The sequence below is a fragment of the Dermacentor silvarum genome, chromosome 2, assembly GCF_013339745.2.
Source record: "Dermacentor silvarum isolate Dsil-2018 chromosome 2, BIME_Dsil_1.4, whole genome shotgun sequence".
Taxonomy (NCBI): domain Eukaryota; kingdom Metazoa; phylum Arthropoda; class Arachnida; order Ixodida; family Ixodidae; genus Dermacentor; species Dermacentor silvarum.
In genome coordinates, this window is record NC_051155.1 from 87863175 (window position 1) to 87889156 (window position 25982).

Sequence of the window (25982 nt, forward strand, 5' to 3'; positions counted from 1 at the left end):
TTAGTGTGGTCTAATTAACCCCCACTACGGCGTGCCTCATAATCAAATCGTGGCTTTTGGCGCGTAAAACCCCAGAATTCCAATCAGCTAGAACATGAAAGTTTATACATTTTGCTGCCGTAGATTAGTGTTTGAAAAGAACAGCACAGTCACGCAGGATGTGTGCAAACATTTGGGGCACTTCAACACTGGTTCACATCAGTACTGTGTTGCCGCAGGGAGCCGGATCGGGGCTCATGGGCCGTGCCAAGAAGCTTGCCGAGATTGTTTACGGCATGGTGGGTGCACTGGACATTCCCCTGACGGTGAAGATGCGTGCAGGCATGCATGAGGGCCGCGCCATTGCTCATCAAGTCATTGCCCAGCTCGTTGCGGCTCCTCGCAAGCCTGCCCTCATTACAGTGAGTAATTGCATCATATTGCTACGAACCGGGGGGTATTTACGTTGACGAAGAGGCCAGTAGTGTGAAGACAATGACGATGATTAGAGGCCAGCGCGGGCTATTGCCTCTTGGCCAAGTGCAGCGTATTTGTTTGTAAATATACTTGTTATATAGCTTCTCGTCTGCATCTTCCTACGTAACATATTTGGTGGAGGTGGACGTTCCCTGTACCTCATCACGGAGCTTCGCAGTGGACAGTACATCAAGCCTTCCATCATGGCTTTCGGTGACAACAGCTTGACAATCTTTAAATAATAAATTTGTTTTTTTGTCAACTAAACTAGACTAAAAAGAAGAAAGCTTTTTTAGGTCCTGACAGATGCCCCTTGAGAAGCAGATTTCTTATAGGCAGACATTCATTATATTGATATTCGGCTGTATTTTCGACGTCATTTCCAGCTCACCCACTTGCACTCATGCCTGCCTCCGAATGCTTCTTCTGCCACACGCAGGTGCACCCACGTTCTCGTGAGCAGCGCTACACCAAGTCAGCTGACTGGACCTACCTCGACCGCTGTGCCCAGGCAGCCACCCCCATCCCAGTGTTTGGTGAGTGCTTGGCATTGCTGCCAGAACGGCTCTGGCATCTGTGTGCTTCTTCATACTCGCATGGAGAGGGAGAACATATAACACCTAGTGTGGTGCCTTATGCCTCCAAGACAGCCCAGACTCGAGCAGCAAAGGGAGCTGGCTTTGATTGGGGCTGTGTTCATATTTTTGCATTTTATCCAAGGGCCATTGCATGAAGCCGGCAAATATTTCATAAACCTTAAATCTTATTGCTTTGATAAGACATGCCACATAGATTAGCAATCTTATTGCTTTGATAAGACATGCCACATAGATGAGTACAGGAAGGATAGCACCGGTCCAGTGCCCTTCTCTCTTGCAGTGTTGCACTAATGTGTGTATCAAGTATACTTTGACCAACTTGCTCGGCAGCAAGTCGAGGCTTAAAGAACTGTCCATGGTTGTGTGAAGCTGAAAGCAGCACCACTTCTTGAACAGAGGGGTCAGCCACTGCTGTTCAATAGTGCCCCTTGGGTTTATATGAGCTGTTGTTTCATATCCGGGCATTTCGGTGCTCACTCAATGGGTTTGGAATGGTGTTACTCGAGCAACTGGTTATCACAGGAATGATTTATAATGCGACACCCAAAACGGACTAAGCAGGCTGGCCACGCTCAAGGACGTGGCTCATTTCGCTATGCTTTGGTTAAGGCAAGATAAAGTAATAGGTTAATGTTTCTAGTTGACCAAAGCACCACCTTTGGGAGTAGTAAAATGATAAGCTGTAAGCAATGATAAGCAGTAAAATGATGTTAACGTAAGACAGGTTTGGCACTGCTACTGTGCAAATATGGTGCTGGCTCCCAAATAATGAAATTTAATCATTGATAATAAATAAGTTAATTACAACTGCATTTCAACTCAAAGAGAATGAAGTTTGCATGGCTTTATTGCACCTTCCTACAAGATTAACTTACTGCGCCTGACTGCTTCACACTGCTCTGTTGATACAACCTGCAGGAACACTTATCTGCGAGCACTTATGTGTGGGAACATCTGTGAATTAAAAGCTAAAGTGCCAGTTTGAGCCCCTCGAATATGTGCAGGCAGCGGGGACGTCCTGAGCTGGGAGGACGCTGAGAAACGGCTTTCAGAGACATCTGTCAGTGGTCTGATGATTGCGAGGTGAGTCTTGTTGTCTGGCCTTGGACTTATGTTTTGACTGCGTCACTTGCAGGAAGAGCAATGTCCACTGCTCTCCTCTCTCACCCTTTTTCAGCAATGGTAGGTCATATGTTATGGAGCAGCAACAGTGCCCGCACTGCACAATGTTGCCTCATCTCAATGCATTCTTCTTGTGTGCTTGGTACACTCTAAAAACTGTTTACTCCCATTGGGGCGTATCTTTGTCCTGCAAAAATACTGTATAAACCTCTGTAAGGGCCACACCTCCAACATGGCAGTCCAGAATTTGCAGCGAAAAAAAGTTCCAACCGAAAAGCAATCGTGTTTTGTGCACGGATGCTGCGCAAGCGAGAGCTGCGCTTTGACATCTGTGGCACAGCCATGACCAGCTCCTCTGTGCTCCTTTGTGGCAGCACACAAGTCGCCGGCGGCATTTTTTCTTTGTGCAGTTGTATTATTCCACGTATAACCTGCACCCCCAATTACAAAAGCTGGGTAAAGAAAAAATGAACCGCATGTAAAACCCACAGAAATAACTGCATACAACAATGCTCAAAGCTTTGCAAAAACAGTCCATTCACAGATGCATGACTCGTCCACGTCGTATCTTTGGCGAGCGGCTCTGTCCCTCCCCTCGTCGGCGATGCTGATGAAGCTGAACTCATTCACACGACGTGATCGTGGATGAATCAGTCACGAGACATCTGACATGAATCAGATTACATCACAGGCACAGCTAGCATTCACGCATGACAGTGGAGCTGGAGCAGCCCTTGCATGGGCAACGGCGATTTTGTGCTCTGCCGTGTCGCGAAGCGCTTTGCATGGACCGAGGGAGTGCCACCCAAACAGGCAACGTGTGAGTTTGCCGGCGCCGCGTGTACTATTCGCTGTATGCAAAATTTCGACCTGTAAGGAGCAGAAGAATGGACGACCGTGAAGGAGGGGAGAAGGGAGCTTCAACACGCAGTGATGGGGAGAGGGTGGGATTCCCTAGGAGATAACGAAACTAAATGGTGGAGAACTTTGCCTCGAGGTGTGGCTACATGGCAGCGCACGCTGCGCTGCCGTGTAGAACCTTTTTGAATTTTTGGTGTGGCTTATACGTGTGCAAATATGGTTGTTTTCCCAGCCAGCTCCTTCTGCTCATCTGTCATTTCACAGAGGATTACAGTAATTTCGTACCTGTGGTCAGAAAAACTAGACCAAATGGCCTGGCCCCATGTAAAGGCCGCCCCTTGTCAAAATTGCGAGTCTTGCGAGCCAAAATGCGGTCCTTATACTATTTTATGCGGTAATCGTCAACCATCTAGCGGGCCTTCACTTTCATTAACACTGCTTGCCTGGTACTTCCATGCCAGGAACGACATTGGTGTTATCAGTGTGACATAGCATTCTTGACAGGAAAGTAGTGAGCCCAGAGATTTTCGAGAACGCAAACGCAGGCAAGACAGATGACGATTATTGTTGCCAGACAACGATACGCCCCAAAGTGCGTAAGTTGCTTTTTAGAGTGTAGGTCAGTGTACCTAGTGGGCCACTCTTAGAGCAGAGCTTTTTTCGCCTCTTTCTTCGACTTTTCCACTGCTGCTGCTGCTGTCGTGCGCGCTGTGTCGGAAGGCGCTTGAGAGCATGGCAGAAGTGTGGCAGAGAGGAAAGGTGATGTGGGACACTTGTTTGGACCTTTCCATCGCATCGTTTGTGCACAATGCCCTCTGGAACTCTCTGGGCTTGTGTACTTACATTCTAATATAACTGATTCTAATATATCTGCACGTGGCATTTCGTACTTTGGAAGCAGCAGTTGCGCGGAAGACAACTTCGGTTTGTCAGATTTCTCAACAGAGCCTCTCTTTCTGTGCCAGACCGCTTCATAGCTGTCGTGTGCTGATATAAACATATCCTGCGTGCTCTAAAGATGACAGTTCGTATCTGTAGGGTGCTAATGACCATCGATCGGGATGATTTGCCGGCGGCCACTCGGGGAGTCGAGTATCGCGCGAAAAGACGGCCGCGAGTGAACCTTGGCATCGCACTTGGGCTAGTCACTTGGATTAACATTCTCTTTTATGATTCAAGAACTTTGTCACATAGAAAGATGATATTTGCTGGAATAGAGCACAGGTCTTGTGCTAAAAATTTTAAAGTTTTATTCTGAAATCTTTTGTGAAGTTTTTCTGTGTGAAGCAACAATGACCATACTTGTGTAACTTTTTTTTCTTTCCACAAAATTTTTGTTTAGATATCTTTTTTTTAAATTCTTATTCATAAGCGTGTTGTTCTAAAATAGTATCATTAGAAAGAGAATTTCTTCCTCTTCAAGGTAATACTATACACTGCTCTGTGATAGGAAAAATGTATGTACTAGACTGCTGCTTTTCCCGCGTGCAGGAAAGTGTTAAACATTTGCCGTCAACATCACCACTAATTATCGTCAATCAACACAAACGGCACAGAAATCTTCCCTTACATCGCTTCCCACAGTGTGTGGGATCCCCATATTTTTATTTGTATATTTTATTTTTTAACCAGCACCAGGCTGTATTGATGTCTTTTCAATATGCTGCTATTCAGTAAGATAATGGATATGAAGATGATAGGAAAGCCCCCATGGGTGTAATAAAATGGGCCTAACATCACCAAAATTCATAAAAGCACTTGGGAAATGAGATATGGGGGGGGGGGGGGGGGGAGGCATTGATTTATCTCAGTTGAGATGGTAAATCAATTGAAAGAAATTGGAATGTGGAGCAGGACGTTATCAGTGAAATAAATTTAAGTCTAGAGGCTGTGGAATGGATTGGATCACCGATAAGGATATTGGAAAAAAACGCTGTCAACAACTTACCGTAGCTATGCATCAGAGACAGTGCACAGCTGCCAGTATTTCTCCTCGTTGCTGTGTTTTACGCGCATCTTGCACTGCGGCCTGGCAATGCACGGCATGGTGGAGGCAGCATCGCCTACCTTCACTAAAGAAGGCGAAGTTGGAGGGGATTTTGAAGGCACAGGCGGGACACCGATAGGATCATCTTCGAGTGGTTCACTCATTTAGGTTCCCAGAGCTCTTCATTGTCCCCTCCTTCTCGGAGCGCTGCCTTTACTCATGGCTCACCTGGTGGAGTCCTTGCCTTTCTTGTGGCCTGCTCGGATGACTCAAGCTATTATGTATGTGTTTGACAGGGGAGCTCTTATCAAGCCATGGATTTTCACCGAGATCAAGGAGCGGCGGCACTGGGACATCTCTTCCTCGGAGCGCCTCGACATTCTGCGGAAATACACTGCCTATGGCCTCGATCACTGGGGCTCTGATACAGAGGTAACGGTGTCCTTCTGCGGTACACTTAAACACCCAAAGGCCAATTTCTCGATAAATCAATTTAATTATTACTTTTCACTTTTGCTATAAGCTTGTGCTATATAGCACAGATGGTAAATGTGCTTTCTTTTTTGTGCATAAGCTTCCACCAAGTTTGCTAATCGAGGCCTCAATATAAAGTATAATTAATTATCGGATATAACAATGTAAATATAAAGCATTTCTTGTCGATATCAGGGTGTAACAAATGTATGCTTGTAGCAAATATCAGATGTAACGAAGATACTTAATTTCGGATGCGACTTCTTCTAACGAAGTTCTTACAGACTTGAAAACAAGAATATGATCGCAAGCTCTCGGACGCCTTCTGTGTGGAGAGTAGCTGTGTATCTTTTACCACCTGAATTCGGCAGCCCATGTTGAAAGTACTCTATTTTTTTCTACAATTAAAACTTCGGCGGAAATCAAGGGTGACTGAAAAAAAAGAATCATTTCAATAATATACAGTAAAACCTCGTTAATACGTAGTTGGTGGGAAATGTGGATCAGGTGCACTCTAAGCAATGTACTACAGTTAAACCTGGATATAACGAAATTGACAAATTCCCGAAAAACTTCGTTATAAAGATGATTTCGTTATATGCAGGTTCGGCACGAAAATTTGAAAAAGAAACGCTTACCGTATGTACTATCGCTCAAGATTTACTCCCAATACATTAAAGTTGCGATGAACAAAAAAGTCCCAGTTTCGCCCGAAAGGCAAAAGTCTTTGCGATTGCGACAGCAAATTAGCAGACAGCTATACGAAGTAAGGATACGTACTCGCTTAATGCGTAATTGCAGTTTAAACGTTGCGAAGATTCCCCCACCCAGCCCCCATTGAGCCCCATGTGTTGGCTGACCGCTTAAGCCGTAGTCGATCATTGCCCACCAAATGCTTAGTGCGTACTATTTTTCTTGCTCTACACGCACAGGCACAAGATCAGCAAAATCTCATGTGCGCAGACGTTTGATTCTCGAGTTGCGACGCCCGGACGACAGTCGCCAGCAATAGTGAACTTACAACATGGCAACCATGACGTATTTTCTGCCGATTGCCGCGCACAAAAGCATGGCCTTCCAGATAAGTTCCCGGTAACGCAGAGAAGCTGCCGGTAGGGGGTGCGAATTCCCTGTCGCCGTCGGAGTAGTAACCGCGCAGAAGCACATTTTATTGCGAAGCGCATTTGTGCCGTCTCCGTGGACATCGCTTCGAGGTTCCATGTAAAGTCCAAACACGGCAACATCGTCGCCGCGCGCCGTACGTTGTGTGTGCGAGTGAAAACTTGCGGGAGTCAGCCGACTCAATCTCGCGCGCGCAAGGGAGAAGGGGGGGAGGGGGGCGGAAGCGCTTCCGCGCTAGGCACGGCGAGGGATGCGAGAAAGGGAGGCGTTTACTTCGGCGGCGGCCGCCGTATCTTGAAAGCGATCTGCGATGTGGAAAAAGTGTGCACCCGCGCGGGCTTATCTTCAAAGCGAACTGCAGACAAGGTCAATATCTCGTGTTTCTTCATCGAAGCACTCATCCTTCGAATGTCACACCAGGTACTGGATGCGTGGACGCGTGTCGTTTCGCACAAGCGCGAGGCGTCAGAAACGTAGAGCGAGCGACACGATGGTGTCGTAGCGTCGTATAGTGTCACCTAGTGTCAAGTTAGTGAAGCGCAGAGACTTGCGCAGTAACCAGAGAGTGACGCAGCCAGCGTGTTGAAAAAAAAAACTTTTTTTTTTTTTCCTTCGGCAAGATCAACAGGAAAAGGAGAGTGCCAGCTTGGCGGGCTGGGCCAGCTGCCGCAAGCGGCTGGGTCAGGTTTGAATGAAGGAAAGGGGAAAGGTCACACCCGCGGCGGCAAGAGCGCCGGGTCGAGGGATGCAGGCCCGCCTCGCGCACGCACACGTGGCCTCGCTCTCGCGCCATGAATTCGAGCGTGCCGCCGCCGCTTCGCATTCCGTTGCGACGGAGAAGGTGCTTCCGGTTGCTGCTCGTGCAAAAATGACAAAATTTGGGGCGAAATCTCTAGGTTGTCGGTGGGGAAAATTCGTTATATCGAGGGGGTCTCCCGCTGCCACTTCGTTACGTAGAGGTTTCAAATACATGTACTTCTATGGAGTCACGGCGGGGAATACAAAAACTTAGTTATATGGAGGTTCGTTATAAGCAGGTTTAACTGTATTTAACCAACAGTGGCTGATGAGCGGCTATAGACTTACCAGCGAGGAAATAACTGCGTCCTAATTCTCACTCAAACATACACGAAGACGAGTTTTGTTTGTGAGCAGGCCGCAAAAAATCTCTGATTTTCACTTGCTGCCATGGGAGCTTTGCAGCGACGACGGCATCCTCAAACTCAGCAAGGCTGTGAGCCAGTTTCTCCATCAGGCCCCTCTTCTCTTTGAATGCCCTCATGGTGGTAAACGCATGTGCCGTGTCAGAGACGAAAGGACCATCACCTTCTTCCACATCGTTCACGACGACGCGGCAGCACCAGAAGCTATTGGGAGCAGTAAACGTGTCATGACCACCACATTTAGACGTCACAGTCGGTGCGGACTGCTGTCTGTGAAAAATATGTGAGCTGCAATTTCACTATGTATGGTCTGCACACATGACATTTCCCCAATTCCGAGCTTGTCCGCGCCAAAAAAATAAAAGTAAATACATAGTATGCACTTAGTATGCACTTATAGCATTTGGCATGCGATAAGTGACTACAGTATAAGCGGTCAGCCAATACATTCAAGTTCGAGGGCTACAGGGTGGGGGATTCATCTCGAGTATATTTAAACCAGAATTACTTATTGAGTGGGTACATATTAGCGAGGTTTTACTGTAGTTTCTTGGACTGGAAACATAAATAGAAATAAAAATGTGCACACATGAAGTATTGCACATGTATATTTCTTCATATTCTGTGCATATTATACAGTCGACTCCCATTACTTCAACCTTGATTCTACGTTTCGCCAAGCTCACAGGAAAGTCCTGCCGAAAAACCAGGCATTACTATAAAAGGCGAACTTGCTTAGTCCAAACGCGAACGCACATCGCTTTGGTTAGTTCGACTTCCCACCAGTGCACCCCCCCATGCATGCAGCAGTTACTAAAAGCTTGAAAGCACAAGAATCGGCAGGATCTGCATCCAGTGAGCCCTTAATGTACCACGTAGACACAGGTTCGCATTATACGCATGCTTTATGTGAGCAAGCAGATGCAAAACGTCAATGCGCTTTGTTTTTGTAGCACTTTTTCAACTGCTTCAGCAAGGCCCGTGGCTTTCACAATGCCGACAGACTTTCATAACAACATATGCTGAAGCTCTCACTTCCTTTGATGCTTGAGGGTAGTGACGATGAAGTGTACTGTGTCTCAATGTTTTTTGTTTTTTTTTATCCCTCGTTTACTGTGTGTAGCTTCTGCTTTTCCTGGGCCGACACTGATTGGGTGTTTGCAGTATAATTAGGTGCGGCTGTTGAATAAATTCAGCTTGTTTGACCGGTAGCCACTGTCTGCTCTCTCGTTATCATGAGGCTCACTAAAGTGAATTCACTAAAGCCGCAGGAAAGCACGAATGATCTTAAGGGGGACATAGGCCTCAAGCAAAATTTTTATTGCTATTGCTACTAGGGGAATGAAATTTACAAGTAATAGGTAATTTAATGTGCTAGTTGCAAATATACAGCTCATTTTTCTCTACATAATGGGGAAAATATTTCATACGATGTGTTTCTGTTCGAACGTTTTGGGATTACTAGCAAAAAAAAATGTTTTACAATAAGCAAGCTAAAAGTTGCGAGAATATATTCCTGAATAATCAAGAAGTGCAATAAGTATTATTTCATGTTTCCACCTCTATTCTTTCATCAATTACAAAAGTTATAACTTGACATATGAGTTCTTTTTCTTTCTGAATTCCTCAAACTTTGCAAATGCTGCAGGCTGCAGTAACGTGGGTATTATAGACTCGCTGCACTCCTTGGAAGCCTAGCTATCAGGTAAAAAAAAAAAAAAAAGGTTATTAAAACCAGACGATTAGGAGAGTAACTACGACTCTCAGAAAATTGCTGATGGCCAAAAAGAGTTATTCAGCTCCAGGCCCGATGTTCAGGAGGCCGTCCTGGGGTGGGCTGAGAGGGTAGGGGAGGACTACCTCGAGTAGACCCCTTCCCCCCTCTACCCTGCTGCCCCTTTCCCCGTAAAAAGGATAAATATTGTTATTACTACTAGTATTTTATAAAAGTGGGAAAAACTAATTACCATGTGATAAATGCATTTTATTCTCCTGTTACATAAAATTTAGCGTGAAAGCAAGCATTTCTGGCAGAAAAGCCAGCTGGAAAGATGCTCTTTCAAATGAGACCAACATGATGTGGCTTTGATAAGCGATTTTGGAATGATGAATGACAAGAGTGGGTCATTTTCAGCGCTTTCATTGGTAAAACTGAGCATTTCATGGGAAAAACTGTTTTTTACTCAACAACCCATAATTTAAGCTGCTTTTTTTTTCTTTATCAGCAGATGAGCCATTATATGTAAATGAGAAAAATAACGGAAATGAAAATTTGAATTTCTTAATTATATTTTTTACTCCGTGATCCAGTTGGGGGCACGTTAAAGATCCCCTGGTGGTCAAAATTGACGCAGAGTCCCTCACTACAGTGTGCCTCATAATTAAATCATGGTTTTGGCACGTAAAACCCCGGAATTCAACTCCAAGATCCAGGGCCCCCCTTAAGAATCGAATTGTGCGTTCCTCAGAGCTGCACGTACAAAGTAAGCAGTGTTTATAAGGGGACTATATTTATATAAATATATATATATATCAGTTAAAGTAGTTTATTTATAATGTTGGTGTGCCTACGGCTGGCCGATAGCTGATGCTTTTTGCTCTGTAGGGCGTCGAACGGACGCGGCGCTTCCTCCTGGAGTGGCTGTCCTTCCTTCACAGGTGAGCTTTCCTGCACGTTGTCACCATGCAGCAAAAACACACATGAGGTAGAGCCTCGTACGAATTCATATTTATTGCACATAATGGAAATAATACAAATGTGTGCATATGCAGGAGGAGGTCTTCAAGGCTTACCGTAATCACCGTGTGTGGGACCTCCTGTATAGGTAAAGAACTTGTAAAATGCACAGTATAAAATAAAGCCAACGAATGAGAGGGGGACATAAAGATACGTAACAGTCGAAACTTGATATATCGACACGGATATAACAATTATCGGTTATAACGAAGTAAGTAAAAAATTCTCGCCGCTATTAAAGTGTTACAAATATGTGTTTGTAAGAAATATTGAATACGATAGCAAAGCTATTTTTGTGTCAGATGCAAGTTCGATGTAATGAGGTTCAACTGTATAACTGCATCAAAACACAACACTTTAATAGGATAACAGAAGGAGATGTTCACACGTATACGGGATTATTCGTGGTTAAAGAAAGAAAATGTTTTAATTCTCTTCTGAACATTTGCAAGGAAGTTTCAGATTTCGTATGCCTGTTTAAACTTCCAAAATTATATTGAGGAAAAAAGTGAAGTGGATTTGCCAAAATTAGTATGTATACCAGGCAAAAGCAAGTTACAGTGAGTGGCAAAGCGAGTAGAATTCGATAATTTGAAATCTGTTAGCTTGTAAAAAAATATTCGACTTAGCCCTCTGTGGGGCAGCATTTGCCGTTTGGTAACACAGCATGTTCTACTCAGCCTCTGAAACCCACAGGCTGGTATCTCTTTACTAATGCGCCAAGCAGCCGTTTGGTAGCACACTTATTTTTCGACGTTGCTAGTTCAGGCTTTCTCCTCCAGGGAGCAGTGCCTGCAAGTTTTCCAATCAAGGCGGTAACATGCGCGCTCGTTGTATTCTTTTCAAGTTTTCTTTTCGTAATTATTTTTGTGCCTGTCCTAGCTACATGAACACTAAAATTACGTACAAAAGAAGCACGGACACATGATCCTCATTTGTATGCATTGGCATTCTTTATGCACGCGAATCATTCGAATTTGTGTTTGTGACCTTATGGTAACATGGCGCGATAGTGCGCAACATTCAGCCTTCTTTTGTCTGCATTTCTGGCTGTCTCTTAGCTACAGGCTTTCTGTAACGTTGTACGAGATAGCAGCAATCAGAAATACAGGCACAAACATTTTTAAAAACATAGCTTCTTGCATGAAAATTAGGCTCTCACATTTGTGTTTATGACCGCTTGGTAACGTGGCACATTAGTGCTTTTAACGTTCAGAAGTTTTCTCAAATGTTCCAATTTGGCTCACTCTTCTCTGAATCAATGCAGTCCAGTTCCAAAATTTTCGAATAGGAATCAAATACGAATACTTAGCTTCAAAGATCAGAGAATGATATGCACATGCATAGTTGATTATTTTAGCATGTTGGAATATTGCAATTACATTGTAAATGGTAAAAAATTAGATTAGTATGCCGTATCTAGAAGATTGTGTACTTGGCTCATGCTAACTTGAAAAATTCAGGAATTGCGACATAGCTGTCTGTTGTCCCCAGCCTGTGCCTTATTACACAACATCAAATGGCCATAAACTCAGAGGCATTCCACATTTTGCCAGCAATGACTCATCGCATTTGCTGTCAAGCGCAGGATTGTGCGTGGCGCTGCAATAGCAACAAATGAGCAACGCAACAGCTGCTCTCACATTTAACCAAAATGAAATGGTGCTGTATTGTTATGACCATTACTTAGAAAAGAACTACAAGAACATTGTCTTTTCTTTTTCCTGTGTCTTATGCCACATGCAAGCAGGACTTCTGCAGCATAGCTTATGCAGCAAGCCCCTTATGTTGTTTTCCTTCAATATAAAACGTCTGACACTGTTGTCGAGGTACTCCATTTGCAAGAATACAGTAGAACCCCGCTGTTACGTTCCCGGGTGCTGCGTTTTCCCCGGCTGTTACGTCGTTTTCGGCCGGTCCCGGCACAGCTCCCATAGAACCCAATGCATTGGTAACCCCGCTGTTACGTCGAAACTGTGGGACCGTTCCCGCATCATACGTTGCGAACTGCCACACCGCGCCGGCCCGAGCGGCCATTTTGACTTTTCATGTCGCTTGGCTTGGTTGCTTGACGATGGCATTGGCCGCCCAAAGTGCTGGGGGCGACATTTATTACGTATTTTCGGTTTCCGCCAGCAAAAGTATGGCCTTTGATATCCGCTTTTGCTATCTAAAGATGATGTCTATGACGCGTTGCGGCCCTAAAATTGGTTTTGGCTCATAGATGTTCCGTATAAAGTCCAAGGGCGATAACGCCGTCGCCGCGCGCCGTATGCTTTCTTTCGCGCGCGAGACGCAGTCGTCGGCTCCCCTCGCACGCTTTCACTCGCACATACAGCATACGGCGCCGCGCGCCGTATGCTGTATGTGCGAGTGAAAGCGTGCGAGGGAAGCCGCGCGGCCGTATGCTGAATGTGCGAGTGAAAGCGTGCGAGGGAAGCCGCGCGGCCGTATGCTGAATGTGCGAGTGAAAGCGTGCGAGGGAAGCCGACGACCGCGTCTCGCGCGCGAAAGAAAAGCAGAGAGGAAGCGCGCCTCCTTCCGTTGCGCTCGAGGCACCAGCGAGGGAGCGGTGTAGCGGGCAGCGTTGTGCTCTGACATCATACTGCGCGGCGGCGCGCGCGCGGTCCCGCGGGCCCGATCTTGAAAGCGATCTGCGTGGGGGTAGATTCTACGCAGTGTAGGTGCGTCGGCGGCTCGTGGCTTTTTGCGTGCTGCGTGTTCTCGGCGCTCAGTTAGGGTTGAAGCGATAGACAACAGCACGAAGGTCACTTCGCTCGCTTCTGCAGCGGCGCTTAACTGCGAGTGTCCGCGCTCATCGAGTGTGATGTGTTCATGTTTGCCTGTGGGCGCTGACACTATGTTTGTTAATTAGTTAATAACCGAATGTTTACAAGTTTATACAGACGATAAAACTACTATTCTTACTTTGTATAGCTCACCGCAATCGATACTTCGGCTGTCGGGCGAAACTACTTTTTGTCGCACGTAAGAATTAAATAATATTGTGTGCAGTTCAACACTACTCCCATTTCTCAATTTTTCCTGTTTCCTGGCTCTTGCGTTTCCCGGCTCTTACGTTTTTTTTTACAGTCCCGTGAAAAACGTAACAGCGGGGTTGTACTGTATTATGCAACCACAAATATAATGCGAGGTTGTGGGGTCTCACATGCGCTTTTGGGACAAAGGAACGACAACACAGTAGTGCAGACAATCAAAAGGGAATTTATTGCACCTTTCATACACTAATACACACTAGCCGAATTACTACCAATTGAACATTCACATGGGCACGCGACAAATCAAGGAAATCCGACTCACCGCAACCGGATAGCGAGCGAATATGTTCACCCCATGCTATGATACCATCGTCTAGTCGTTCATGTGTGCGGTCACGCGAACGGTGGCGCGTTCGAATGATCCGTGTTCGTCCATACCGGTGCCCTGCTCCGAGCCATGCGAGACGTCTCGCGAAGCGTCGATCGGCGCACGCGTTGGACATCTGCGTCGCTCACCGATCCCAACCCAAAAAAGAGAGCGCCTTCGACCTTTTTCTCCCAAGTCACCCCACCGTTTGGTGGCGTTAGCATCGCGACACTCGCGCCATCTCTCGCAATGTGCCGCAACCACTACGACCACCGCCGGCGCTAGACGCGAGCTATGCGGGGAAAACAACATCAGGGGACGCGTGAGAGTCGCGCATCCCCACAAGGTTTACTACATTATACTGCAGGAAGAAGGGAGAGGGCACCTTCAATTGCATGAAAAAATGGTTTGAACTCCAAGTAAACACGTGTAAATTGCATTCGCACTGGTTTATAATAGCGCATTTTAGCATACCACAAGGCGCGCCGCAGGCATCGTGGTAATGCCCATCGCGGAACGCCCACCGCTTGCAAGATCTGTGCTGCTAGTCCCCGGTTTCGCTTGGGTGCGTATTGCGCTAGCGGATCAGTCATCACTCTATCCTGAAATGTAACATGCATGTGATACGCTGCACATGGGCATGCGGCGTGGTGAGGAGCTGGCATGTTTGCATAGTGAGGCCGCATGGATAGGTGTCACTGCTGAGGATTGGCTCATTGGACTTCTGCTCCCGGAAAGAGCATGCTTATTACAGTTGGATTCTTTTGTGCAGCCATCCCAATGCCCTGTCGTTGTGCTCCAAGTACCCGTACCCCTTGCTACTGAGGCTGGCTTTCCCGCAAAGCTTAGTTGTCAAGTGGCTGAGCTCGCCATACAGGCGAGATTTTGCACGCAGCACAAAATTGTCAAGAAATTCAACATGAAATCAGACACATATTCTTAGATTAGATATAGACAAGCGGTAAGAAACGTGTTTGCTCCCACACAGCTACCAATATGTTTGATTTGTTTCGAATATTTGTATCCAGCCGAATATTCAAAAGTTTTTGAATCGGGAATACGAATATTAAAAATTTCATCATCATCATCATCATCATCATCAGCCTATATTTATGTCCACTGCAGGACGAAGGCCTCTCCCTGCGATCTCCAATTACTCCTGTCTTGCGCTAGCGTATTCCAACTTGCGCCAGCGAATTTCCTGACCTCATCATCCCACCTGACTTTCTGCCGTCCTCGACTGCGCTTCCCTTCTCTTGGTATCCATTCTGTAACCCTAATGGTCCACCGGTTATCCATCCTACGCATTACATGGCCTGCCCAGCTCCATTTCTTTTTTTTCTTCCATTTCTAAAAATTTACTATTTGATAATTACCGAATTGTCGCACATCTCTAGTTAAAACCCAAAGAGGGCAGATATTGTGCACTGGTATTACAATTCCTCAACCCTTGCTCTTGTGTACATTGCCTCTGCAATTGAACATTATCTGAGTTTTGATCTGCATAATGCTATTGCAGTAAAATTTTGTGCAGCTTTTTTCTTGGTTTATAAGCAGTTCATTAGTGCCCATTATGGTGGTCATCACTGTTGCAGGTACATCCCCGTGGGCCTTCTAGAGGTTCTTCCGCAAAAGATCAACGAGAGGCCACCGCCATATCGTGGCCGTGATGATCTGGAGACCCTTTTTGCCAGTCCATCTTGTGCTGATTGGCTAAAGATCAGGTGGGTCATGCTTGCATGTAAGAATGCAACTGCTGACTTTGGGTTTATAATCAAACATACATCGACAGCTAAGCTTAATTATTATGTTTTATACCAGGCATTACTTTCAGATATAGGGCAAATAAATACACATACACACAAAGAAGACACGACAGATGCGGACAAGCGCTTACAGTGTGCTACAGACACGACAGCGCTCGCCCGCGTCTGTCGTGTCTGTAGCGCTTTGTAAGTGCTCGTCCGCGTGTGTCATGTCTTCTTCGTGTGTATGTGTACTTATTTGCACTATATGTGAAAGTAACTATGTTAGACCAACTAGCCCAACAGGCGGTCCTTCTGAAGCGCTCGTCCGTGTGTGTTGTGTCTTCTTTGTGTGTGTGTACTTCAAATCAAATCATTTTTATTTCCCAGAAAGAAACAGGTTCTGGAGAGGTTCACTGGCTAAAAGCTGTTTATGGACAGCTTGACGAGGCCAGTGAACCCTATACAAGGCAGTTGGGACAATGAAAAAAGATGTGTAATAACAATAAAGACCATAAGCTAGCATTACAATACCAAATACGGTGTAAGAAAAACATATATATACATTACTACGAAAACATCCTGATACTAACATAGCACAGAAAGATAGTTACATGGACGCGAGCAAAAAAAACACGTTAGAAGAATCCAACAACCATAACACCATTATTGCCAAAAATAAAATAATAAAAATAAAAAATAAAATAAAAAATAATGACAAAATATCAGGGAAGATATATACAAATTTGCTCCTTGTGTATGTCCTGCATCATACAATGTACATCAGATGTCAGACAAACAAAATTATACAGATACTATTTTTGCTATATGTTTTTCATCATATAACCTATTCGGTACAGCATGGATGCACAAACTGAAAGAAAGTGAAATCGTACAGACAGCACATTTTACAACGTCAAAAAAGTTAGCCTATATTTACAAAAAAGGATCGCAGTTCTTTTAATGAGAAACTGTTTACATGACTGTATTTATTGAGAATGTTTGGTAGATTGTATTGCAATGTTTGAGATTTGTAATTATTGCGAAACCTCGGAACAAACCAAACATCATTGCTTCTTGTTCCTAAGAAAACATTTTTTGCAGTTAGACATGCGGTATTTTTAATGAATTGTTTAAACGAGATGGAAGAAAAATATCAGGATCGCAGAATGCGAAAGATATACATATATTCCACTTTAATAATACCGTAGTCCCGACACACAAGTTGCGTTGATGACAAATAATCTAAATTAGCGACATGTCTAATGACTTTTTTTTGCATGGTCTGAAGTTTCATTATGTTAGTTTTTGTGGTTGCCCACACCAAACTGCAGTAATTTATGTGCGAAAGAAAAAGAGCATTGTATATCTGTAGTTTCACCTTTGCGGTAAGATATGTCTACAACGAGCTAGCACACCGACTACACTAGAGGCTTTTTTTGCAGATATCAACGACGTGTTGGTTCCAGCTGAGGTTTGATGAAAACGTGACACCAAGAATTTTATGTTCATCTACAAAAAGAATGTCTTCACCTGCATAAGCTAACGCTTGTGTTGATGAAAATATTTTGTTTTTTGCTCGGAATACGATGGCTTTTGTTTTCAGTGGATTAATTTTCAATAAATTTTTGCTAGGCCACAAGAAAAGCTTGTTCAATAACTTATTACACCGAATAATTAACTCATTTGCGTCAGGGCCTGAAAAAAGTAAGTTCGTGTCATCAGCATATATAACAAAGCTCACACTGGGATCAATATCCACGATGTCATTAATGTAAGCATTAAATAATAGCGGCCCCAGTACGCTTCCCTGGGCACACCATTTAAAACAGGTAAATATGATGACGTATGACTGCTTAATTGAACGCATTGCTGTCTGTTTTGCAGGTATGACTTTATCACTGAAGTGACGTGCCCCGGATTCCGTATGATTCTAGCTTAAGCAGTAAAATGGTATGATTAATGCAATCGAAAGCCTTACTGAAATCAAGAAAAACAGCTAACGTGAAAAGATTTCGTTCAAAATTTTGCAATATCATTTCCTTAAGTGTTAATAGGGCCGTCTCCATTGACCTTCCTTTCCTAAAACCAAACTGAAAGTCAGTGATTATATTTCTGGAGCAGAAGAAGGCAGATATACGCGTATATATTAATTTTTCTAATCCCTTAGAAAACACAGGAATAATAGATATAGGTCTATAATTAGTCACCAGGTCACTGTCACCACCCTTAAACAACACAGTCACTCTGCCTCTTTTCATATCGTCTGGAAAAACACCTGACTCAAGTATCAAATTAAAATGTGGCTGAGCGCAGGAGTAATGCAATCTAAGACATATTTTATAGGTTTTATTTGTATGTTGTCAATGTCTAGTGCTTTACTGTTCTTTAGATTCATGAATGTCGTGTAATTTCTTGTTCATCCGTTGGCGCTAGAAAAATACTGTCGGGGCATTTATTTCCTGTTGTAGCCCTGAAAAAGTCTGCTTGCAAAGGCATGTTTGCTGATATACCCACATTGACAAAATGATTATTCAAGTGATCCGCAAGTTCTTTACCAGCGAGCTCGACATTGTCAACGGTAATCTTTGCCGGTGCGGAGTCCCGCTTACCGCGACCAAGCACATCATTAATTAAGCGCCATACAACGTCAGGTGATTGCTGTGCGCTTTCAGCAAACATTTTCTCGTAAGTTGCCTTAGCTCGCCTTAGCTCCCGATTCAGCTTGTTACGTATTTTTTTAAACTCTGCCAAATCTGTCAGCACTCTTGATTTCAAGAATAAGTTATAAAGTTTATTCTTAAGTCGTATCATACTAGCAAGAGAGGGGGTCACCCATGGTTTACGTATTTTTTTCGATAGTTTAACTTGCTTGAATGGGAAGTGTTTCGCATATATATGTAAAAAGACAGCAAGAAATTTTCGATAGGCTTCGTCTGCACAAGTTAAGTTGAAAAGAAAAGACCAATCATGTTCACTAATCTCCTTCTTAAAAGATTCCAAACTGTGGTTTGTTACAGTTTGCATTGTGTACGGTTCACGATACATCTCCTTAATATTCGGCTTGTGGGAATAACACATAAATACCAGGCAATGATCACTTATATCTGATGAAACTGTTCCACATTGAAATACACTGGCTTCAATATTTGTTATTAATAAGTCAAGGCACGAGACAGATAATGCTGTAACACGTGTTGCTGTGGAAATGACATTCCTAAATCCGGCACATTGAAGCATGTTCAAAAAGTCCGTGGTAATGGGGTTATCATTCAAGATATTGATATTGAAATCTCCACCACATACCAGTGTAAAATTATTGGACGATACGTAATATAGAAATTTACCAAAAAAGCTTTGAAAGCTCAATATATTGCCCCCTGGAGGACGATACACAGCAGCTATCATGTCTGAATTGTGCCTGAGTGCCAATACTTCGTAGTCCTCACACGTGACACAGAAATCTGATACTAAATTATACTTCCAGCGACTGTCTACGTGAATAGCAACGCCTCCACCACGCCTATTACTACGGTCAAGGAAAAATGCCTCATATCCATTAAACTTCTGCCGGCAGCTTGCGCCGTCATACCATGTTTCAGTCATCATGATAACTTGAAACTTGAACTGGAAATCATTGAGAAGGTAGTGTATGACGTCACTCTTAAACTCTGCAGATCGCGCATTGAAATGCAATACAGTCGAATGGAATCTGTTTTGAGCACTAAGCAAATGAGGCAATACGAACTCGTGGTATTCCATCTTTCTTGGACCAAACAGTGAGCCTTTACGAACTAGAAGTTATCTTAGATAAAGAACTTTCATCATGAATTACAGCTGAAAGCTTGCTCTGCCTCGCGAAAATCTTGCCATTCGTTGTCCACACAGATTTCCAGTTGCATTCATGTTTTTTTCTTATTGCCATTCCAAGTAGCCTTTTCAATGTCGGGCAAAGGTGCTCATTGATGTAGATTGGTGTCGAGATATCTAGTCCCACGTCTTTGTTTGTTAGTCGAGCCTTCTTTGCTTTCCTCAGAGTTGCATCACGCTTCGCTCTTGATTTTAATTGTACAACGATGTTGGATCGCTCAGGGTTTCGCGTAGGCACTCTGTGACAAGATTCAATGTCGGCTTCTCTAATTGGCTCATTAATGGCATTTCCGATCATTCACAGGATATGCGGCACACTTTCATTTTCTTGTCTAGCAACGCCCTGAATTTCTAGATTGACATTGCGAGAGTACTGCTCGGCAAGCAGAAGTCGCCTTTCCATGTCAGCACCTCTAGACTCCAAAGTTGTGCACTTAGCCCGAAGAAGCTCATTTTGTTTTTCTTGTTCAACATTTACTGAGACCGCAGAGCTCAGCTTTTGCTTTAGTTCCTCAATTATTTTGTGAGCAAAATCAATGCTGTTAGTCATATTCTGCTGCTCCGTTCTTAATTCTCGAATTTCCGTTCGAAGATCACGTTCTACCATGTCTTTGTACTTTACAAGCTCTTGTTTGAATTCCGCCCGTAGTTCTTCCTTGAGCTTTAACAGTTCCTTTGCCATAGTTCAACAACAACAGTGCGCGCTTACGCGTCCGTTACAAAAAAAAGAAAGTCACAAACTTCACAAAGCTTGGCAGCGACGACGGAAAAAAAAAAAAAAGAAGAAGCTACAATGTTCAATCACTAACCTGCAGCGAAAAGGCAGCAAGGATTAGGCGATATCCAAGCGTGTTCGTCGCCACTGCCAAGTGAAAGCCGTCCGCAGCAGACGTGGCCTTTTATGGATGTCTCCGCTATCCCGTGATGCTGCAGTGCCGCCGGAAAACAGCTGAAGGTAGCACCTCCTGGTCGCAGTTTGCTTGTGGCTAGCTGATCACGTATGCACGTGCGATGATCTGCGCCGATTCCAGTGCGAAGTGCAGCTGTGCAGAAGCAGCGATCTGCAGCGAAAAGGCAGCAAGGATTAGGCGATATCGAAGCGTGTTCGTCGCCACTGCCAAGTGGCGACGAACACGCTTCGATATCAAGTGGCGACGAACACGCTTCGATATCACCTTTCACAGTGCTATATGTGAAAGTAACTATGTTAGACCAACTAGCCCAACAGGCGGTCCTTCTGAAGCGCTCGTCCGTGTGTGTCGTGCCTTCTTCGTGTGTATGTGTACTTATTGGCGGTATATGTGAAAGTAACTATGTTAGACCAACCAGCCCAACAGGCGGTCCTTCTGAAGCGCTATATGTGAAAGTAACTATGTTAGACCAACTAGCCCAACAGGCAGTCCTTCTGCATTATACCAGGTGGACTGCTTATAATGTAGCCCAAGTTGTAAACTGTAGCAGAAACATATACAGTCAAACATCAATATAACGAACCTTGATTTAAAGAAATTTTCGATGTAACGAACTACAGTTAAACCTGCTTATAACGAACCTCCATATAACGAATTCCTGGATATAACGAAGTTTTTCGATTCCCCGCCGTTTCTCGATAGAAGCACATGTATTTGAGACCTCTACATAACGAAGTGGCAGCGGGAGACCCCCTCGATATAACGAATTTCCCCCTCCGACCAACTAGAGATTTCGCCCCAAATTTTGTCATTTTTGCGCGAGCAGCAACCGGAAGCACCTTCTCCGCCGCGATGGAATGCGAAGCGAGTGCACGTGTGCGAGGCGGCCCTGCATCCCTCGACCCGGCGATCTTGCCGCCGCGGGCGTGACCTTTCCCCCTCCCTTCATTCAAATCTGATCGTGCCGCTTGCTGCATCTGGCCTAGCCCGCCAAGCCGGCACTCTCTCCTTTTCCAGCTGATGTTGCCGATGTGCTGGTACACGCTGTGGCACATCAGACTCGATGAGCGCGGCGCTGTCAAACGCTGGCGGCGTGTGGAAGCGCCGCTGGAGAAGCGAGCGAAGTGACCTTGTCTATCGCTTCAACGTAAACTGAGCGCCGTAAACACACAGCACGCAGAAAGCTACGAGCCGCCGATGCACCTACACTGCTAGACCCTGCCCCAACGCAGATCGCTTTCAAGATACGGCCTGCGCGACCGGGCGCCGCCCCGCTATCCCTCCCCCCTCGCTGGTGCCTCGAGCGCAACGGAAGAAGGCGCGCTTCCTCCCTGCTTTTCTTGAGCGCGCGAGATTTAGACGCGGTCGTCAGCTCCCCTCGCACATTTTCACTCGCACATACAGCATACGGCGCGCGGCGACTGCGTTATCGCCCTTGGACTTTAGGGTACGGCCACGCTAGCGGCAAAAACCACGCAGCAAAAACGCGCGGCAAAAGCGGCAGGAATCGGGGTTCTTGCGGCGTGCCGCGCGAAATGGGTTCTGCGGCAAATGCCGCGTGCCGCGAGATGAACCAATCAAGAGCGACGAGGGTGACGTCACGGAGCCATCACAAACGGAACGCCGCCGGTCCGCGCCGGGTTTTAAATAGACGATTGTCGTCTCTCGCATGAAACAACGAGCGCTCGCGGTGTTGCTCGCCCGTTCGGAGAGCGCGGGAGACCTTATTGCGCTGCAGCGCGGCGAGACGCGCGTGCAACGGTGGCCTCGCGGCAAGGCGCTCATGCGCGGCAACTTGCCGCTCGCTGCATGACGCGCACGTTTTTTGTCGCTAGCGTGGCCGTACCCTTATATACGGAATATCTATGAGCCAAAACCAATTTTGCGGCCACAACGCGTCATGGACACCATCTATATATAGCAAATACGGATCTCAAGGGCCATACTTTTGCCAGCGGAAACCGAAAATACGTCACAGGGTTCTCGCCCCCGGCACTTTGGGCGACCAATGCCATCGTCAAGCCACCAAGCCAAGCGACATGAAAAGTCAAAATGGCCGCTCGGGCCGGCACGGGGTGGCAGTTCACAACGTATGATGCGGGAACGGTCCCACAGTTTCGACGCAACAGCGGGGTTACCAATGCATTGAGTTCTAAGGGAGCTGTGCCGGGACCGGTCGAAAACGACGTAACAGCCAGAAAAACGCAGCCCCCGGGAACGTAACAGCGAGGTTCTACTGTAACACTATACGACGCTACGACGCCATCGTGACGCTCACTCTTCGTTTCCGATGCCTCGCGCTTGTGCGAAACGACACGCGTTCACGCATCCGGTACCTGGTGTAACATTCCGAGGATGAGTGCTTCGACGAAAACGGGTGACCGTTACAAATGAGGGCGCGTTAGAATCGAATAAATACGGTAAACGTTTATTTTTTGAATTTTTGTGCCGAACATGCATATAACGAAATCCTCTTTATAACGAAGTTTTTCTGGAATTTGTCAATTTCGTTATATCCAGGTTTAACTGTATTTTCATTTCCCAATCTTAGTTTCATTGCAAACCATGTGCTTTTTTGCAATATAATGAAGTAATTTCGTAACACGGTTTCAATGTAACGAAGTTCTCGAACATTTAAAGCATGCACTTTTAGCACGCATGGCTAGTAAATCTAGCAAAAAAACTATAAAAGTATCGGCCGAGGGAAAAGTTATTTCAAGCACCCTTGCGCATATAAATCTTGAGCGGCAAAACCCCATCAAAGCACGCGCGCTGGGATGCAGTAGGCAGGAAGCACCGCTGCACCATTTGTCTTATTGATAAACTTGCAGAGGATGCCGGGGGGCGCGGCAGCTCCCAGCACTTGGAGAAGCACGAGCGCACGTTCATGGAGAAGCACCATTCATTCTGCACAAGGGGGATGGGGAGGGAGTGAATGCACAGTAACGTGATGAAGCGCTTGCTATAGAGGAGAGGGGCTGGGACGTGCGCCTATCTGCCTTCCCCTTCTAGCACATGCGTCTTCTCCTCGCGTGCAAGTATGCGGGGGCCGTATCTTGCAGGTTAGCTCTCCACGACAAGTGCAAAGGCCAAGCTGAGACGGATGCGCGTCTAGTATTGGCGGTCGCATAATCTCAAGTTTCAAAGACACTGTGCAAAGCGTTGGCTCGCATTGGGACAGCGAGTTCGCAGTCGAGTGAAGTCTGTTAATGCTTGCCTGAACACGCACTACAGCAATAAAACTACGAACCTTACTTCGTCTCATTGCTATCGCCATCAATGCTCTGCCTTTCTGGCGAAACTGTGACGTTTCTCTTTTTTTACGCTCGGGATGAATATTTGTATCTTTTTACACTTTTTCTTTTAATTTGTGGCCGCCAGCTGCGGGTACTAAGCGCGGTCAGCCATGGCGTCCACCGTTCACAGTGCCACGTCGATGCATTGCTCTCGGCATGATCTGCACCACACGCGCTGGTGCTCATAACCCCACTGTTATGACCCAAGCTTCTTGCAATTTGTTTACGAGTGCTTACTAACAAGGTACTGTTTACCTGGAATGCTCTGGGAACTTGTGAAGTTGTTTTTACAGCTGAAACTTTAAAACATTGAACTAACAAAATTCGCAATTTAACGACGTTTTTCACTGCCAGTTCAGCTTCGTTGTATGGAGGTTTGACTGTATTATTGAAGCCTATATGTATTCGAAACACGCTGACCTTGTAAGCACATATGTGCAACTATTGGAGCATTTGGAGTAATATTGGAGCCATCAACAGGTGTTTACTGTATCACTGCGCGATCTGGTGATTTTATGATAGTTGACTGCACTGGCCAAGCATGTCAAGATAAAGCAGGCATTCTGAACACCAGCCCCAAACGTCGGGTGCGTGTTTTTTACGAAACAGTCAATTTTTAAGGACGAAAGTGGGGGGTGGGTTCATTACAAGAGGAAACATGGTACAATCGAATCCAGATACTATATGGAATCTGAAGAGGATCACAAAAATGTTCTATGTATAGATAATTCAAGATATAAAATAAATATTTTATAGAAAAATTTTCAAGGGGATTTTACTGCTGTTCGTTATACACAATACAGTAGAACCTCATTACTACGAACACCACACTAACGAACTTTTCAGATTAACAAGCGTTTCAGAAATCCCCTGCTGACTTCTTATAGTTTCAATGGAAAAATATTTCAGTACTATGAACTTCAGAATACCGAACTTTTTAGAATAACGACCATTATTCAGTTTCTGTGTCATGTTAACAACGCCTCAGTACTACCAACTAGTATTCCAAAATGTCGGGATTCTTAGATTTCCGTGTATCCTTCACGGCAGCCTAAGCAGTAGGTTAGCAGATGACAAGGCGCAGAAAGCGGACATCACAGTGCATGGGTTCGAAAAACCTGAGACGGCGCGCAATTAAAAAAAAAAAAAAAACACGAAATATATTTGTTTATTGCGGAGGCGACGATGCATCAGGTGTTGCGAGCGCATGCTCCACCCAGACAAGTGTCGCCTAGCAAAGGAGGTGCGTCTCATCCTTCTTTTGCCCTTCGTTTGGCACACGCCTCTTTCTTTGTGCAGTCGTACTAGCAATGCGCACAGAGAAATGTAACCTCCGCACTCGCAGGGATGCCAGACGGTCGCACTTTGCACTTTCTGGACATTGTCGTTTACACGCGCTTGCGCTTTGAAATAGTTCAGGTGTCGGTCTCGGGTGAGACAGTTGCGGTGACCATGGCAAGGAATCTGAAAAACAAACAGATAAACAAGAAAAGTTTCGCTTTAGAGGTGACATGGAGCTTCCTTTTTTTGTCAGTAGTTTTCTCAGCGTCTGTTTTCTATTTTGCAAGCGCCACTCCTCTACCGTGCTTTGGTGGTGCGTGGCGGCAGAATCTATGGAAAATAGCAACAGCGCACCCTGAGAGCCAACCACGATGTTTTCATTGAAAGCTAAAACGGTGACAACTTATGAACTGATGGGTTGATGGGCAGAATGGTTAATTTTGGCGCTCTCACTATAACGACCTTTTACATGACGAACGATTTACTGCGGTCCCCGGAAGTTTGTTATAACAAACTTCAGGTTCGACTGTATTACGTTTACGTTTTACTACTGGTGAATGTTATATACTTTGTTTCATACTTAGCCGGCAATGCTACGGAAGCTACGCATGTAGCAGTGCAGTCATAGAAGTTTTACTGTGCGCATTTTACAGGGCAGTTTTTCTTGGCGTTCTGCACCTTTAGTAGAATGAATAGTTAACATATTACAACTACAACTTGTGGGTGTAAGGCTACGTCAAGCCGCATGTTATTTGTGAACCTTCGTGCTTCTAATATGTGACATACAATGTTTTGATTGCAAGTGCAAGAAGTGTGCTGTGGCCACTGGTTACATAAACATCACTCCGCCCGTTTGAAAGCAGCTAGGTTCATACCTGCGACGCATTCCACGTAATAAATATGTCATATTTTGGAAGATAATAGTATTATAATTACTGTTAATTTGAACTGCATGACACATACCTACATTTTTCCTTCATATGTGATGCACA

The 25982-nt window shown here is 45.2% G+C and overlaps 1 protein-coding gene across 2 annotated transcripts in view; it reads left to right on the forward strand.

Annotated features, from left to right (window-relative positions):
- LOC119441597 (tRNA-dihydrouridine(47) synthase [NAD(P)(+)]-like) overlaps positions 1–25982 on the forward strand; it is a 63485-nt gene that overhangs the window by 36004 nt on the left and 1499 nt on the right. Inside the window, exons 8-14 of one of the 2 annotated variants that reach the window (XR_007465538.1) lie at positions 219–401; positions 896–992; positions 2060–2138; positions 5322–5457; positions 7817–8067; positions 10390–10442; positions 15483–15611. Coding sequence is in view for 1 of the 2 variants with exons in the window: in XM_037706206.2 (XP_037562134.1) it covers positions 219–401; positions 896–992; positions 2060–2138; positions 5322–5457; positions 10390–10442; positions 15483–15611 (677 nt within the window). In the remaining variant the exon portion in view is untranslated. The remainder of the gene's footprint in view (positions 1–218; positions 402–895; positions 993–2059; positions 2139–5321; positions 5458–7816; positions 8068–10389; positions 10443–15482; positions 15612–25982) is intronic. The other variant, XM_037706206.2, reaches the window with a different exon arrangement.